General features: G+C 36.1%; 1 protein-coding gene across 3 annotated transcripts in view; it reads right to left on the bottom strand.

The window, feature by feature from the left end:
- Window positions 1–18,594, bottom strand: part of skor2 (SKI family transcriptional corepressor 2) — a 34,867-nt gene that overhangs the window by 8,199 nt on the left and 8,074 nt on the right. For 2 of the 3 annotated variants that reach the window (XM_041899712.2, XM_041899713.2), the window contains exons 3-5: window positions 4,026–4,089; window positions 3,641–3,706; window positions 415–579 (exon numbers count right to left, since the gene is read on the bottom strand). In XM_041899712.2, coding sequence (XP_041755646.2) covers window positions 415–579; window positions 3,641–3,706; window positions 4,026–4,089 — 295 coding nt within the window. The remainder of the gene's footprint in view (window positions 1–414; window positions 580–3,640; window positions 3,707–4,025; window positions 4,090–18,594) is intronic. The other variant, XM_041899714.2, reaches the window with a different exon arrangement.

Raw genomic sequence — 18,594 nt, 5'->3', positions numbered from 1 at the left:
GGGGTTAGGGGTTAGGGTGTGAGGGGTTAGGGTTAGGGTGTGAGGGGTTAGGGTTAGGGTGTGAGGGTTAGGGTTAGGGTTAGGGGTTGGGGGTTAGGGTTAGGGTGTGAGGGTTAGGGGTTGGGGTTAGGGGTTAGGGGTTAGGGGGTTAGGGGTTAGGGTGTGAGGGGTTAGGGTTAGGGTTAGGGTTAGGTGTGAGGGTTGGGTTGGGGTTGGTTGGTTAGTTAGGGGTGAGGTTGGTTAGGTGTGGGGTTAGGTTGGTTGTGGGTTGTTGTGGTTGTGTGGTTTTTGGGGTTGGTTGGTTGGTGTGGGGTTGTTGGGGGTTGTTGGGTGTGGTTGTTGGGTTAGGGTGTGAGGGGTTAAGGTTAGGGTTAGGGGTTAGGGTTAGGGTTATAGACAGAGAGGTAGACCTACGGAACACAGGGAAGGGGGAGGTTCCCTTCAGAGCGTGGAACTCCTGTTCTAGTCTTCTTCGTAGATCGATCTGTTCCAATAGAACCTTCTGGAGTTCCTCTTTCTCCATGTTCTCAACATCCTCCTTTAGTGGCACGGGGGAACTTCCATCTTGAGTTTGATCCCCTGGAAAGGATGAAAGAAAATACATGTTAAATATGAATCAAGCATTCAATAGGACAGTGAGTTATATTTTCCCTCTAATAAATCTGTAGTCCTCTGACTGCAATGCAACCATTGGGCTATAGGTGTCAGTCTAAATTCATTTTTCCACCCGGCTCCAAGTTGAGACGCTCTATCCTGAGATGGGCTATGATCTTCTATTGCCCTGTCTACTACTGCCTTCTCAGAGAACTACTGTCATTTACATTCTCAATGGTCATTGCATTCCGTAAAGAACCATGTTTGTAAATGTTAAATGTCAAACTGCACTAATAACGTCACAATATTCATGCCCACTATTCATTTTACTGAATACACCGATAAGACAATTGTAATGTTTTTGCATTATGCTAAAAACCAATAAATAATAATGGAAAAGGGAGTTAATACAAAAAAAAGCTTGTTCATATAAATAACTAATTAAACCACTTGTTCAATGGTGAATGCGTTAAATAATTTCCATAAAATGCTAGAAATAGCATTCACTTGAAACAAATGTTCATTATTATTCTGCCTGTAACACCTATCGTTCTGTCTGTTGCCGGGCAGCGTTTGGTAACAGTGGCTGTGTCAGTCTATAATATGTCTGTTGCCGGGCAGCGTTTGGTAACAGTGGCTGTGTCAGTCTATAATCTGTCTGTTGCCGGGCAGCGTTTGGTAACAGTGGCTGTGTCAGTCTATAATCTGTCTGTTGCCGGGCAGCGTTTGGTAACAGTGGCAGTGTCAGTCTATAATCTGTCTGTTGCCGGGCAGCGTTTGGTAACAGTGGCTGTGTCAGTCTATAATCTGTCTGTTGCCGGGCAGCGTTTGGTAACAGTGGATGTGTCAGTCTATAATATGTCTGTTGCCGGGCAGCGTTTGGTAACAGTGGCTGTGTCAGTCTATAATCTGTCTGTTGCCGGGCAGCGTTTGGTAACAGTGGATGTGTCAGTCTATAATATGTCTGTTGCCGGGCAGCGTTTGGTAACAGTGGCTGTGTCAGTCTATAATCTGTCTGTTGCCGGGCAGCGTTTGGTAACAGTGGCTGTGTCGGTCTATAATATGTCTGTTGCCGGGCAGCGTTTGGTAACAGTGGCTGTGTCAGTCTATAATCTGTCTGTTGCCGGGCAGCGTTTGGTAACAGTGGATGTGTCAGTCTATAATATGTCTGTTGCCGGGCAGCGTTTGGTAACAGTGGATTTGTATTACTGTAGTGCTGTAACCACGATAACCATATTGTTCTATCACTCTTCTACAATGTTAGTGTCATTTCCATTATGGCCTGTTTTCTTCATTTATGAACCTGAAAATGTATTGTGTTTGTGTCTGAATTCTGACAATGTGGCATATCAAATGGCTTAAATGAAGCGATCCAGCACATTTGTGTATATAATCTCCCCTTCTCTCTCCCTCTCTCTATGTATAATCTCCCCCTCTCTCCATTTCTCTCTCTCCCTCCCTCTCTCTCTCTTTCCCTCTCTAGTCATTTCATGTCTTGCCTCCTTAAGCCTCCCAATGCTTCCCTCATTTGGAACGGCGTGCTCTCGCTCTCTCTCTCCTCTCCTCTCTCGCTCTCTCCTCTCCTCTCTCTGTCTCATTTGACAAGCAAATCAGCAGACAGTGCCTCAGGATAACAACCTCGTTTGACAGTCAATTAACCGTGAATAGTCAAAGCCAAGGCAGTTTGCATTACATAAATGGAAAATTAGATTATTTTTCTCCCAAGAAACAGCCCTCTCCTTAAGACAGAGCCTGAGAGTCTTTGGAATCAGAACTTCTAATCACGTCGTCCATCGCCCAGGGAGACGTTTAGCAATCAGACAAAGGTGGTCTCATTTAATTTGTTTCGTGTAATTTTTTGAAATAAATTCTACATTATGTGAGGGTATCATTATGGGCTACATAATAAGAATGTTGGCATAGATGTCATAAAACACTTTTAATGTCTCTGTGACAGATATAAAAGGCAATAAGATGTGATCTTTGTAATGAAAGGTTTTGCCAAGGGAAAAGGCAATTATATGGGTTTGATATTGTTGAGATGGAGATTGTCACCTTCCCTGTGTTGAGCTGATTGTCTTGTTGAACTGTAATGGCTCCCTGTAGAACACATTCTAGAACTGTAATGGCCCCCTGTAGAACACATTCTAGAACTGTAATGGCCCCCTGTAGAACACATTCTAGAACTGTAATGGCCCCCTGTAGAACACATTCTACAAAACATTCTGGACGACATTGGAACACTGGAATCAGCCGTTGTTCCGTTCCACAGTCTATCGGCTATTCCATCTATTTATGTAGTTCTAATAATCCCTAAACCTATGGTCTGTTATAGAGGACTATGGTCTGATAGAGGACTATGGTCTGGTAGAGGACTATGGTCTGTTAGAGGACTATGGTCTGTTAGAGGACTATGGTCTGTTAGAGGACTATGGTCTGTTAGAGGACTATGGTCTGTTAGAGGACTATGGTCTGGTAGAGGACTATGGTCTGATAGAGGACTATGGTCTGTTAGAGGACCATGGTCTGTTAGAGGACTATGGTCTGTTAGAGGACTATGGTCTGGTAGAGGACTATGGTCTGGTAGAGGACTATGGTCTGATAGAGGACTATGGTCTGTTAGAGGACTATGGTCTGGTAGAGGACTATGGTCTGGTAGAGGACTATGGTCTGTTAGAGGACTATGGTCTGGTAGAGGACTATGGTCTGGTAGAGGACTATGGTCTGGTAGAGGACTATGAGGCTGCTGTTCTTCTTGTCTTGATACAAGTTAGATATTATAGTAGAGGTTTTATCTGTCTTGATTAAACAGTTAGATATTATAGTAGAGGTTTTATCTGTCTTGATTAAACAGTTAGATATTATAGTAGAGGTTTTATCTGTCTTGATTAAACAGTTAGATATTATAGTAGAGGTTTTATCTGTCTTGATTAAACAGTTAGATATTATAGTAGAGGTTTTATCTGTCTTGATTAAACAGTTAGAAATTATAGTAGAGGTTTTATCTGTCTTGATTAAACAGTTAGATATTATAGCGAAGGTTTACCTGCCGTCTCTTTCCAGTACTCTGGGCCAGATGATTCTGTCTCCGATACAAACAAACTACAGGCCTCTTTATTTTCATCAAGAGGAAAAGGAGAGAGGAAGAGGACAACAGAAGGACATTCATTCATCTGTTCATAGGTGAACACAGTTGATTTGGTCACCTGCACACAGAAAACTGGTAGAAAGGAACCAATGTCTTTAAATCAATAAGATGAGGAGATAACACTACATTTACATTTTAGTCATTTAGTAGACGCTCTTATCCAGAGCAACTTACAGTTAGTGAGTGCATACATTTTCATACTGGCCCCCCGTGGGAATCTAACCCACAACCCTGGTGTTGCAAACGCCATGCTCTACCAACTGAGCTACACGGGACTACTCACGAGCTATGTTGGAGTTTTCTTTGGTTGTGTAAACAGGCAGTCCATGCTCTCTGCTTTTATGAGTCTGAGAACACAGAGAGAGAAAGAGGATTCAACATCTACATGTCAGACAGACAGAGTGTTGAATAATGCTACACAGAAAAGAACCACTGGTGTCCTGGGAAATATAATGCTGGTGTACACTAGAATAGCTTCGGGCCTTATCAGACTGGAAGAGCCAATGGAGGGCAACAGTTCCCCTTTTGGACTAATCTTATATATCAAGAACAATGCTGTTAATATAAGCCTATGGTGTTCCTATCCAATGGGAAGCCTATAGTGTTACTATCCAATGGGAATCCTGTTGTGTTACTATCTAATGAGAATCCTGTTGTGTTACTATCCAATAGGAAGCTTGTATTTCCCTCTCATACTGAGCCTGAAGCATTAGTAAAGCAGGACCGTATCATTCATTAGTGTTACTATTAGACTGGGAATGTCTCCCTCATTAGTGTTACTAATAGACTGTGAATGTCTCTTCATTAGTGTTACTATTAGTCTGTGAATGTCTCTTCATTAGTGTTACTATTAGACTGTGAATGTCTCTTCATTAGTGTTACTATTAGACTGTGAATGTCTCCCTCATTAGTGTTACTATTAGACTGTGAATGTCTCTTCATTAGTGTTACTATTAGTCTGTGAATGTCTCTTCATTAGTGTTACTATTAGACTGTGAATGTCTCCCTCATTAGTGTTACTATTAGACTGTGAATGTCTCTTCATTAGTGTTACTATTAGACTGTGAATGTCTCCCTCATTAGTGTTACTATTAGACTGTGAATGTCTCCCTCATTAGTGTTACTATTAGACTGTGAATGTCTCCCTCATTAGTGTTACTATTAGACTGTGAATGTCTCCCTCATTAGTGTTACTATTAGACTGCGAATGTCTCCCTCATTAGTGTTACTATTAGACTGTGAATGTCTCTTCATTAGTGTTACTATTAGACTGTGAATGTCTCTTCATTAGTGTTACTATTAGACCGTGAATGTCTCCCTCATTAGTGTTACTATTAGACTGTGAATATCTCTTCATTAGTGTTACTATTAGTCTGTGAATGTCTCTTCATTAGTGTTACTATTAGACTGTGAATGTCTCCCTCATTAGTGTTACTATTAGACTGTGAATGTCTCTTCATTAGTGTTACTATTAGACTGTGAATGTCTCTTCATTAGTGTTACTATTAGACTGTGAATGTCTCCCTCATTAGTGTTACTATTAGACTGTGAATGTCTCCCTCATTAGTGTTACTATTAGTCTGTGAATGTCTCTTCATTAGTGTTACTATTAGACTGTGAATGTCTCTTCATTAGTGTTACTATTAGACTGTGAATGTCTCCCTCATTAGTGTTACTATTAGTCTGTGAATGTCTCTTCATTAGTGTTACTATTAGACTGTGAATGTCTCTTCATTAGTGTTACTATTAGACTGTGAATGTCTCCCTCATTAGTGTTACTATTAGACTGTGAATGTCTCTTCATTAGTGTTACTATTAGACTGGGAATGTCTCCCTCATTAGTGTTACTATTAGACTGTGAATGTCTCTTCATTAGTGTTACTATTAGACTGTGAATGTCTCCCTCATTAGTGTTACTATTAGACTGTGAATGTCTCTTCATTAGTGTTACTATTAGACTGTGAATGTCTCCCTCATTAGTGTTACTATTAGACTGTGAATGTCTCTTCATTAGTGTTACTATTAGACTGTGAATGTCTCTTCATTAGTGTTACTAATAGACTGTGAATGTCTCTTCATTAGTGTCACTATTAGACTGTGAATGTCTCCCTCATTAGTGTTACTATTAGACTGTGAATGTCTCTTCATTAGTGTTACTATTAGACTGTGAATGTCTCCCTCATTAGTGTTACTATTAGACTGTGAATGTCTCTTCATTAGTGTTACTATTAGACTGTGAATGTCTCCCTCATTAGTGTTACTATTAGACTGTGAATGTCTCTTCATTAGTGTTACTATTAGACTGTGAATGTCTCCCTCATTAGTGTTACTATTAGACTGTGAATGTCTCTTCATTAGTGTTACTATTAGACTGTGAATGTCTCCCTCATTAGTGTTACTATTAGACTGTGAATGTCTCTTCATTAGTGTTACTATTAGACTGTGAATGTCTCCCTCATTAGTGTTACTATTAGTCTGTGAATGTCTCCCTCATTAGTGTTACTATTAGACTGTGAATGTCTCTTCATTAGTGTTACTATTAGACTGTGAATGTCTCTTCATTAGTGTTACTATTAGACTGTGAATGTCTCTTCATTAGTGTTACTATTAGTCTGTGAATGTCTCTTCATTAGTGTTACTATTAGACTGTGAATGTCTCTTCATTAGTGTTACTATTAGACTGTGAATGTCTCTTCATTAGTGTCACTATTAGACTGTGAATGTCTCCCTCATTAGTGTTACAATTAGACTGTGAATGTCTCTTCATTAGTGTTACTATTAGACTGTGAATGTCTCTTCATTAGTGTTACTATTAGACTGTGAATGTCTCCCTCATTAGTGTTACTATTAGACTGTGAATATCTCTTCATTAGTGTTACTATTAGACTGTGAATGTCTCCCTCATTAGTGTTACTATTAGACTGTGAATGTCTCTTCATTAGTGTTACTATTAGACTGTGAATGTCTCCCTCATTAGTGTTACTATTAGACTGTGAATGTCTCCCTCATTAGTGTTACAATTAGACTGTGAATGTCTCTTCATTAGTGTTACTATTAGACTGTGAATGTCTCTTCATTAGTGTTACTATTAGACTGTGAATGTCTCTTCATTAGTGTTACTATTAGACTGTGAATGTCTCCCTCATTAGTGTTACTATAAGACTGTGAATGTCTCCCTCATTAGTGTTACTATTAGACTGTGAATGTCTCTTCATTAGTGTTACTATTAGACTGTGAATGTCTCCCTCATTAGTGTTACTATTAGACTGTGAATATCTCTTCATTAGTGTTACTATTAGACTGTGAATGTCTCCCTCATTAGTGTTACTATTAGACTGTGAATGTCTCCCTCATTAGTGTTACTATTAGTCTGTGAATGTCTCTTCATTAGTGTTACTATTAGACTGTGAATGTCTCTTCATTAGTTTTACTATTAGTCTGTGAATGTCTCCCTCATTAGTGTTACTATTAGACTGTGAATGTCTCTTCATTAGTGTTACTATTAGACTGTGAATGTCTCCCTCATTAGTGTTACTATTAGACTGTGAATGTCTCTTCATTAGTGTTACTATTAGACTGTGAATGTCTCTTCATTAGTGTTACTATTAGACTGTGAATGTCTCCCTCATTAGTGTTACTAATAGACTGTGAATGTCTCTTCATTAGTGTTACTATTAGACTGTGAATGTCTCCCTCATTAGTGTTACTATTAGACTGTGAATGTCTCTTCATTAGTGTTACTAATAGACTGTGAATGTCTCTTCATTAGTGTTACTATTAGACTGTGAATGTCTCCTCATTAGTGTTACTATTAGACTGTGAATGTCTCTTCATTAGTGTTACTATTAGACTGTGAATGTCTCTTCATTAGTGTTACTATTAGACTGTGAATGTCTCTTCATTAGTGTTACTATTAGACTGTGAATGTCTCTCTCATTAGTGTTACTATTAGACTGTGAATGTCTCTTCATTAGTGTTACTATTAGACTGTGAATGTCTCCCTCATTAGTGTTACTATTAGACTGTGAATGTCTCTTCATTAGTGTTACTATTAGACTGTGAATGTCTCTTCATTAGTGTTACTATTAGACTGTGAATGTCTCTCTCATTAGTGTTACTATTAGACTGTGAATGTCTCTTCATTAGTGTTACTATTAGACTGTGAATGTCTCCTCATTAGTGTTACTATTAGACTGTGAATGTCTCCTCATTAGTGTTACTATTAGACTGTGAATGTCTCCCTCATTAGTGTTACTATTAGACTGTGAATGTCTCCCTCATTAGTGTTACTATTAGACTGTGAATGTCTCTTCATTAGTGTTACTATTAGACTGTGAATGTCTCTTCATTAGTGTTACTATTAGACTGTGAATGTCTCTTCATTAGTGTTACTATTAGACTGTGAATGTCTCTTCATTAGTGTTACTATTAGACTGTGAATGTCTCCCTCATTAGTGTTACTATTAGACTGTGAATGTCTCTTCATTAGTGTTACTATTAGACTGTGAATGTCTCCTCATTAGTGTTACTATTAGACTGTGAATGTCTCTTCATTAGTGTTACTAATAGACTGTGAATGTCTCTTCATTAGTGTTACTATTAGACTGTGAATGTCTCTTCATTAGTGTTACTATTAGACTGTGAATGTCTCTTCATTAGTGTTACTATTAGACTGTGAATGTCTCTCTCATTAGTGTTACTATTAGACTGTGAATGTCTCCTCATTAGTGTTACTATTAGACTGTGAATGTCTCTTCATTAGTGTTACTATTAGACTGTGAATGTCTCTTCATTAGTGTTACTATTAGACTGTGAATGTCTCCCTCATTAGTGTTACTATTAGACTGTGAATGTCTCTTCATTAGTGTTACTATTAGACTGTGAATGTCTCCTCATTAGTGTTACTATTAGACTGTGAATGTCTCTTCATTAGTGTTACTATTAGACTGTGAATGTCTCCTCATTAGTGTTACTATTAGACTGTGAATGTCTCCTCATTAGTGTTACTATTAGACTGTGAATGTCTCTTCATTAGTGTTACTATTAGACTGTGAATGTCTCTTCATTAGTGTTACTATTAGACTGTGAATGTCTCTTCATTAGTGTTACTATTAGACTGTGAATGTCTCCCTCATTAGTGTTACTATTAGACTGTGAATGTCTCCCTCATTAGTGTTACTATTAGACTGTGAATGTCTCTTCATTAGTGTTACTATTAGACTGTGAATGTCTCTTCATTAGTGTTACTATTAGACTGTGAATGTCTCTTCATTAGTGTTACTATTAGACTGTGAATGTCTCCTCATTAGTGTTACTATTAGACTGTGAATGTCTCCCTCATTAGTGTTACTATTAGTCTGTGAATGTCTCTTCATTAGTGTTACTATTAGACTGTGAATGTCTCTTCATTAGTTTTACTATTAGTCTGTGAATGTCTCCCTCATTAGTGTTACTATTAGACTGTGAATGTCTCTTCATTAGTGTTACTATTAGACTGTGAATGTCTTCCTCATTAGTGTTACTATTAGACTGTGAATGTCTCTTCATTAGTGTTACTATTAGACTGTGAATGTCTCTTCATTAGTGTTACTATTAGACTGTGAATGTCTCCCTCATTAGTGTTACTATTAGACTGTGAATGTCTCTTCATTAGTGTTACTAATAGACTGTGAATGTCTCTTCATTAGTGTTACTATTAGACTGTGAATGTCTCCCTCATTAGTGTTACTATTAGACTGTGAATGTCTCTTCATTAGTGTTACTATTAGACTGTGAATGTCTCCCTCATTAGTGTTACTATTAGACTGTGAATGTCTCTTCATTAGTGTTACTATTAGACTGTGAATGTCTCTTCATTAGTGTTACTATTAGACTGTGAATGTCTCCTCATTAGTGTTTACTAATAGACTGTGAATGTCTCCCTCATTAGTGTTACTATTAGACTGTGAATGTCTCTTCATTAGTGTTACTATTAGACTGTGAATGTCTCTTCATTAGTGTTACTATTAGACTGTGAATGTCTCTTCATTAGTGTTACTATTAGACTGTGAATGTCTCTTCATTAGTGTTACTATTAGACTGTGAATGTCTCCCTCATTAGTGTTACTATTAGACTGTGAATGTCTCCCTCATTAGTGTTACTATTAGACTGTGAATGTCTCTTCATTAGTGTTACTATTAGACTGTGAATGTCTCTTCATTAGTGTTACTATTAGACTGTGAATGTCTCTTCATTAGTGTTACTAATAGACTGTGAATGTCTCTTCATTAGTGTTACTATTAGTCTGTGAATGTCTCCCTCATTAGTGTTACTATTAGACTGTGAATGTCTCTTCATTAGTGTTACTATTAGACTGTGAATGTCTCTTCATTAGTGTTACTATTAGACTGTGAATGTCTCTTCATTAGTGTTACTATTAGACTGTGAATGTCTCTTCATTAGTGTTACTATTAGACTGTGAATGTCTCTTCATTAGTGTTACTATTAGACTGTGAATGTCTCCCTCATTAGTGTTACTAATAGACTGTGAATGTCTCTTCATTAGTGTTACTATTAGACTGTGAATGTCTCTCTCATTAGTGTTACTATTAGACTGTGAATGTCTCTTCATTAGTGTTACTATTAGACTGTGAATGTCTCCTCATTAGTGTTACTATTAGACTGTGAATGTCTCCTCATTAGTGTTACTATTAGACTGTGAATGTCTCTTCATTAGTGTTACTATTAGACTGTGAATGTCTCTTCATTAGTGTTACTATTAGACTGTGAATGTCTCTTCATTAGTGTTACTATTAGACTGTGAATGTCTCTTCATTAGTGTTACTATTAGACTGTGAATGTCTCTTCATTAGTGTTACTATTAGACTGTGAATGTCTCCTCATTAGTGTTACTATTAGACTGTGAATGTCTCTTCATTAGTGTTACTATTAGACTGTGAATGTCTCTTCATTAGTGTTACTATTAGACTGTGAATGTCTCTTCATTAGTGTTACTATTAGACTGTGAATGTCTCTTCATTAGTGTTACTATTAGACTGTGAATGTCTCCTCATTAGTGTTACTATTAGACTGTGAATGTCTCTTCATTAGTGTTACTATTAGACTGTGAATGTCTCTTCATTAGTGTTACTATTAGACTGTGAATGTCTCTTCATTAGTGTTACTATTAGACTGTGAATGTCTCTTCATTAGTGTTACTATTAGACTGTGAATGTCTCTTCATTAGTGTTACTATTAGACTGTGAATGTCTCCCTCATTAGTGTTACTATTAGACTGTGAATGTCTCTTCATTAGTGTTACTATTAGACTGTGAATGTCTCTTCATTAGTGTTACTATTAGACTGTGAATGTCTCTTCATTAGTGTTACTATTAGACTGTGAATGTCTCTTCATTAGTGTTACTATTAGACTGTGAATGTCTCTTCATTAGTGTTACTATTAGACTGTGAATGTCTCTTCATTAGTGTTACTATTAGTCTGTGAATGTCTCCCTCATTAGTGTTACTATTAGACTGTGAATGTCTCCCTCATTAGTGTTACTATTAGACTGTGAATGTCTCTTCATTAGTGTTACTAATAGACTGTGAATGTCTCTTCATTAGTGTTACTATTAGACTGTGAATGTCTCCCTCATTAGTGTTACTAATAGACTGTGAATGTCTCCCTCATTAGTGTTACTATTAGACCGTGAATGTCTCCCTCATTAGTGTTACTATTAGACTGTGAATGTCTCTTCATTAGTGTTACTATTAGACTGTGAATGTCTCTTCATTAGTGTTACTATTAGACTGTGAATGTCTCCCTCATTAGTGTTACTATTAGACTGTGAATGTCTCTTCATTAGTGTTACTATTAGACTGTGAATGTCTCTTCATTAGTGTTACTATTAGACTGTGAATGTCTCTTCATTAGTGTTACTATTAGACTGTGAATGTCTCTTCATTAGTGTTACTATTAGACTGTGAATGTCTCTTCATTAGTGTTACTATTAGACTGTGAATGTCTCTTCATTAGTGTTACTATTAGACTGTGAATGTCTCTTCATTAGTGTTACTATTAGACTGTGAATGTCTCCCTCATTAGTGTTACTATTAGACTGTGAATGTCTCCCTCATTAGTGTTACTATTAGACTGTGAATGTCTCCCTCATTAGTGTTACTATTAGACTGTGAATGTCTCTTCATTAGTGTTACTATTAGACTGTGAATGTCTCTTCATTAGTGTTACTATTAGACTGTGAATGTCTCTTCATTAGTGTTACTATTAGACTGTGAATGTCTCTTCATTAGTGTTACTATTAGACTGTGAATGTCTCTTCATTAGTGTTACTATTAGACTGTGAATGTCTCGCTCATTAGTGTTACTATTAGACTGTGAATGTCTCTTCATTAGTGTTACTATTAGACTGTGAATGTCTCTTCATTAGTGTTACTATTAGACTGTGAATGTCTCTTCATTAGTGTTACTATTAGACTGTGAATGTCTCTTCATTAGTGTTACTATTAGTCTGTGAATGTCTCGCTCATTAGTGTTACTATTAGACTGTGAATGTCTCGCTCATTAGTGTTACTATTAGACTGTGAATTTCTCTTCATTAGTGTTACTAATAGACTGTGAATGTCTCTTCATTAGTGTTACTATTAGACTGTGAATGTCTCCCTCATTAGTGTTACTATTAGACTGTGAATGTCTCCCTCATTAGTGTTACTATTAGACTGTGAATGTCTCTTCATTATTGTTACTATTAGACTGTGAATGTCTCCCTCATTAGTGTTACTATTAGTCTGTGAATGTCTCTTCATTAGTTTTACTAATAGACTGTGAATGTCTCCCTCATTAGTGTTACTATTAGACTGTGAATGTCTCTTCATTAGTGTTACTAATAGACTGTGAATGTCTCCCTCATTAGTGTAATTATTAGTCTGTGAATGTCTCCCTCATTAGTGTTACTATTAGACTGTGAATGTCTCTTCATTAGTGTTACTAATAGACTGTGAATGTCTCTTCATTAGTGTTACTATTAGTCTGTGAATGTCTCCCTCATTAGTGTTACTATTAGACTGTGAATGTCTCTTCATTAGTGTTACTATTAGACTGTGAATGTCTCTTCATTAGTGTTACTATTAGACTGTGAATGTCTCTTCATTAGTGTTACTATTAGACTGTGAATATCTCTTCATTAGTGTTACTATTAGACTGTGAATGTCTCTTCATTAGTGTTACTATTAGTCTGTGAATGTCTCGCTCATTAGTGTTACTATTAGACTGTGAATGTCTCCCTCATTAGTGTTACTATTAGACTGTGAATGTCTCTTCATTAGTATTACTAATAGACTGTGAATGTCTCTTCATTAGTGTTACTATTAGACTGTGAATGTCTCCCTCATTAGTGTTACTAATAGACTGTGAATGTCTCCCTCATTAGTGTTACTATTAGACCGTGAATGTCTCCCTCATTAGTGTTACTATTAGACTGTGAATGTCTCTTCATTAGTGTTACTATTAGACTGTGAATGTCTCTTCATTAGTGTTACTATTAGACTGTGAATGTCTCCTCATTAGTGTTACTATTAGACTGTGAATGTCTCTTCATTAGTGTTACTATTAGACTGTGAATGTCTCTTCATTAGTGTTACTATTAGACTGTGAATGTCTCTTCATTAGTGTTACTATTAGACTGTGAATGTCTCTCTCATTAGTGTTACTATTAGACTGTGAATGTCTCTTCATTAGTGTTACTATTAGACTGTGAATGTCTCTTCATTAGTGTTACTATTAGACTGTGAATGTCTCTTCATTAGTGTTACTATTAGACTGTGAATGTCTCCCTCATTAGTGTTACTATTAGACTGTGAATGTCTCTCTCATTAGTGTTACTATTAGACTGTGAATGTCTCCCTCATTAGTGTTACTATTAGACTGTGAATGTCTCTTCATTAGTGTTACTATTAGACTGTGAATGTCTCTTCATTAGTGTTACTATTAGACTGTGAATGTCTCTTCATTAGTGTTACTATTAGACTGTGAATGTCTCTTCATTAGTGTTACTATTAGACTGTGAATGTCTCTTCATTAGTGTTACTATTAGACTGTGAATGTCTCGCTCATTAGTGTTACTATTAGACTGTGAATGTCTCTTCATTAGTGTTACTATTAGACTGTGAATGTCTCTTCATTAGTGTTACTATTAGACTGTGAATGTCTCTTCATTAGTGTTACTATTAGACTGTGAATGTCTCTTCATTAGTGTTACTATTAGACTGTGAATGTCTCTTCATTAGTGTTACTATTAGACTGTGAATGTCTCGCTCATTAGTGTTACTATTAGACTGTGAATGTCTCTTCATTAGTGTTACTAATAGACTGTGAATGTCTCTTCATTAGTGTTACTATTAGACTGTGAATGTCTCCCTCATTAGTGTTACTATTAGACTGTGAATGTCTCCCTCATTAGTGTTACTATTAGACTGTGAATGTCTCTTCATTAGTGTTACTATTAGACTGTGAATGTCTCCCTCATTAGTGTTACTATTAGTCTGTGAATGTCTCTTCATTAGTTTTACTATTAGACTGTGAATGTCTCCTCATTAGTGTTACTATTAGACTGTGAATGTCTCTTCATTAGTGTTACTATTAGACTGTGAATGTCTCCTCATTAGTGTTACTATTAGACTGTGAATGTCTCTTCATTAGTGTTACTATTAGACTGTGAATGTCTCCCTCATTAGTGTTACTATTAGACTGTGAATGTCTCTTCATTAGTGTTACTATTAGACTGTGAATGTCTCTTCATTAGTGTTACTATTAGACTGTGAATGTCTCTTCATTAGTGTTACTATTAGACTGTGAATGTCTCTTCATTAGTGTTACTATTAGACTGTGAATGTCTCTTCATTAGTGTTACTATTAGACTGTGAATGTCTCTTCATTAGTGTTACTATTAGACTGTGAATGTCTCGTCATTAGTGTTACTATTAGACTGTGAATGTCTCTTCATTAGTGTTACTATTAGACTGTGAATGTCTCCTCATTAGTGTTACTATTAGACTGTGAATGTCTCTTCATTAGTGTTACTATTAGACTGTGAATGTCTCTTCATTAGTGTTACTATTAGACTGTGAATGTCTCTTCATTAGTGTTACTATTAGACTGTGAATGTCTCCTCATTAGTGTTACTATTAGTCTGTGAATGTCTCGCTCATTAGTGTTACTATTAGACTGTGAATGTCTCCTCATTAGTGTTACTATTAGACTGTGAATGTCTCTTCATTAGTGTTACTATTAGACTGTGAATGTCTCTTCATTAGTGTTACTATTAGACTGTGAATGTCTCTTCATTAGTGTTACTATTAGACTGGGAATGTCTCCCTCATTAGTGTTACTATTAGACTGTGAATGTCTCTTCATTAGTGTTACTATTAGACTGTGAATGTCTCTTCATTAGTGTTACTATTAGACTGTGAATGTCTCTTCATTAGTTTTACTAATAGACTGTGAATGTCTCCCTCATTAGTGTTACTATTAGACTGTGAATGTCTCTTCATTAGTGTTACTATTAGACTGTGAATGTCTCTTCATTAGTGTTACTATTAGACTGTGAATGTCTCTTCATTAGTGTTACTATTAGACTGTGAATGTCTCTTCATTAGTGTTACTATTAGACTGTGAATGTCTCCCTCATTAGTGTTACTATTAGACTGTGAATGTCTCTTCATTAGTGTTACTATTAGACTGTGAATGTCTCTTCATTAGTGTTACTATTAGACTGTGAATGTCTCTTCATTAGTGTTACTATTAGACTGTGAATGTCTCTTCATTAGTGTTACTATTAGACTGTGAATGTCTCCCTCATTAGTGTTACTATTAGACTGTGAATGTCTCTTCATTAGTGTTACTATTAGACTGTGAATGTCTCTTCATTAGTGTTACTATTAGACTGTGAATGTCTCCCTCATTAGTGTTACTATTAGACTGTGAATGTCTCTTCATTAGTGTTACTATTAGACTGTGAATGTCTCCTCATTAGTGTTACTATTAGACTGTGAATGTCTCTTCATTAGTGTTACTATTAGACTGTGAATGTCTCCCTCATTAGTGTTACTATTAGACTGTGAATGTCTCTTCATTAGTGTTACTATTAGACTGTGAATGTCTCCCTCATTAGTGTTACTATTAGACTGTGAATGTCTCTTCATTAGTGTTACTATTAGACTGTGAATGTCTCCCTCATTAGTGTTACTATTAGACTGTGAATGTCTCTTCATTAGTGTTACTAATAGACTGTGAATGTCTCTTCATTAGTGTTACTATTAGACTGTGAATGTCTCCCTCATTAGTGTTACTATTAGACTGTGAATGTCTCTTCATTAGTGTTACTATTAGACTGTGAATGTCTCTTCATTAGTGTTACTATTAGACTGTGAATGTCTCTTCATTAGTGTTACTATTAGACTGTGAATGTCTCCTCATTAGTGTTACTATTAGACTGTGAATGTCTCTTCATTAGTGTTACTATTAGACTGTGAATGTCTCTTCATTAGTGTTACTATTAGACTGTGAATGTCTCCTCATTAGTGTTACTATTAGACTGTGAATGTCTCTTCATTAGTGTTACTATTAGACTGTGAATGTCTCTTCATTAGTGTTACTATTAGACTGTGAATGTCTCTCTCATTAGTGTTACTATTAGACTGTGAATGTCTCTTCATTAGTGTTACTATTAGACTGTGAATGTCTCTTCATTAGTGTTACTATTAGACTGTGAATGTCTCCTCATTAGTGTTACTATTAGTCTGTGAATGTCTCTTCATTAGTGTTACTAATAGACTGTGAATGTCTCCCTCATTAGTGTTACTATTAGACTGTGAATGTCTCATCATTAGTGTTACTATTAGACTGTGAATGTCTCCCTCATTAGTGTTACTATTAGACTGTGAATGTCTCTTCATTAGTGTTACTAATAGACTGTGAATGTCTCTTCATTAGTGTTACTATTAGACTGTGAATGTCTCCTCATTAGTGTTACTATTAGACTGTGAATGTCTCTTCATTAGTGTTACTATTAGACTGTGAATGTCTCTTCATTAGTGTTACTATTAGACTGTGAATGTCTCTTCATTAGTGTTACTATTAGACTGTGAATGTCTCCTCATTAGTGTTACTATTAGACTGTGAATGTCTCTTCATTAGTGTTACTATTAGACTGTGAATGTCTCTTCATTAGTGTTACTATTAGACTGTGAATGTCTCTTCATTAGTGTTACTATTAGACTGTGAATGTCTCCCTCATTAGTGTTACTATTAGTCTGTGAATGTCTCTTCATTAGTTTTACTAATAGACTGTGAATGTCTCCCTCATTAGTGTTACTATTAGACTGTGAATGTCTCTTCATTAGTGTTACTAATAGACTGTGAATGTCTCCCTCATTAGTGTTACTATTAGACTGTGAATGTCTCTTCATTAGTGTTACTAATAGACTGTGAATGTCTCTTCATTAGTGTTACTATTAGACTGTGAATGTCTCCCTCATTAGTGTTACTATTAGACTGTGAATGTCTCTTCATTAGTGTTACTATTAGACTGTGAATGTCTCTTCATTAGTGTTACTATTAGACTGTGAATGTCTCCTCATTAGTGTTACTATTAGACTGTGAATGTCTCTTCATTAGTGTTACTATTAGACTGTGAATGTCTCCTCATTAGTGTTACTATTAGACTGTGAATGTCTCCTCATTAGTGTTACTATTAGACTGTGAATGTCTCCCTCATTAGTGTTACTATTAGACTGTGAATGTCTCTTCATTAGTGTTACTATTAGACTGTGAATGTCTCTTCATTAGTGTTACTATTAGACTGTGAATGTCTCCCTCATTAGTGTTACTATTAGACTGTGAATGTCTCTTCATTAGTGTTACTATTAGACTGTGAATGTCTCCTCATTAGTGTTACTATTAGACTGTGAATGTCTCCCTCATTAGTGTTACTATTAGACTGTGAATGTCTCTTCATTAGTTTTACTATTAGACTGTGAATGTCTCTTCATTAGTGTTACTATTAGACTGTGAATGTCTCTTCATTAGTGTTACTAATAGACTGTGAATGTCTCCCTCATTAGTGTTACTATTAGACTGTGAATGTCTCTTCATTAGTGTTACTAATAGACTGTGAATGTCTCTTCATTAGTGTTACTATTAGACTGTGAATGTCTCCCTCATTAGTGTTACTATTAGACTGTGAATGTCTCTTCATTAGTGTTACTATTAGACTGTGAATGTCTCTTCATTAGTGTTACTATTAGACTGTGAATGTCTCTTCATTAGTGTTACTATTAGACTGTGAATGTCTCTTCATTAGTGTTACTATTAGACTGTGAATGTCTCTTCATTAGTGTTACTATTAGACTGTGAATGTCTCCTCATTAGTGTTACTATTAGACTGTGAATGTCTCTCTCATTAGTGTTACTATTAGACTGTGAATGTCTCTTCATTAGTGTTACTATTAGACTGTGAATGTCTCTTCATTAGTGTTACTATTAGACTGTGAATGTCTCCTCATTAGTGTTACTATTAGACTGTGAATGTCTCTTCATTAGTGTTACTATTAGACTGTGAATGTCTCCCTCATTAGTGTTACTATTAGACTGTGAATGTCTCCCTCATTAGTGTTACTATTAGACTGTGAATGTCTCTTCATTAGTGTTACTATTAGACTGTGAATGTCTCTTCATTAGTGTTACTATTAGACTGTGAATGTCTCTTCATTAGTGTTACTATTAGACTGTGAATGTCTCTTCATTAGTGTTACTATTAGACTGTGAATGTCTCCCTCATTAGTGTTACTATTAGACTGT

Source organism: Coregonus clupeaformis, chromosome 15 (genome assembly GCF_020615455.1).
Source record: "Coregonus clupeaformis isolate EN_2021a chromosome 15, ASM2061545v1, whole genome shotgun sequence".
Taxonomy (NCBI): domain Eukaryota; kingdom Metazoa; phylum Chordata; class Actinopteri; order Salmoniformes; family Salmonidae; genus Coregonus; species Coregonus clupeaformis.
This window is presented reverse-complemented; position numbering and strand designations above follow the sequence as displayed.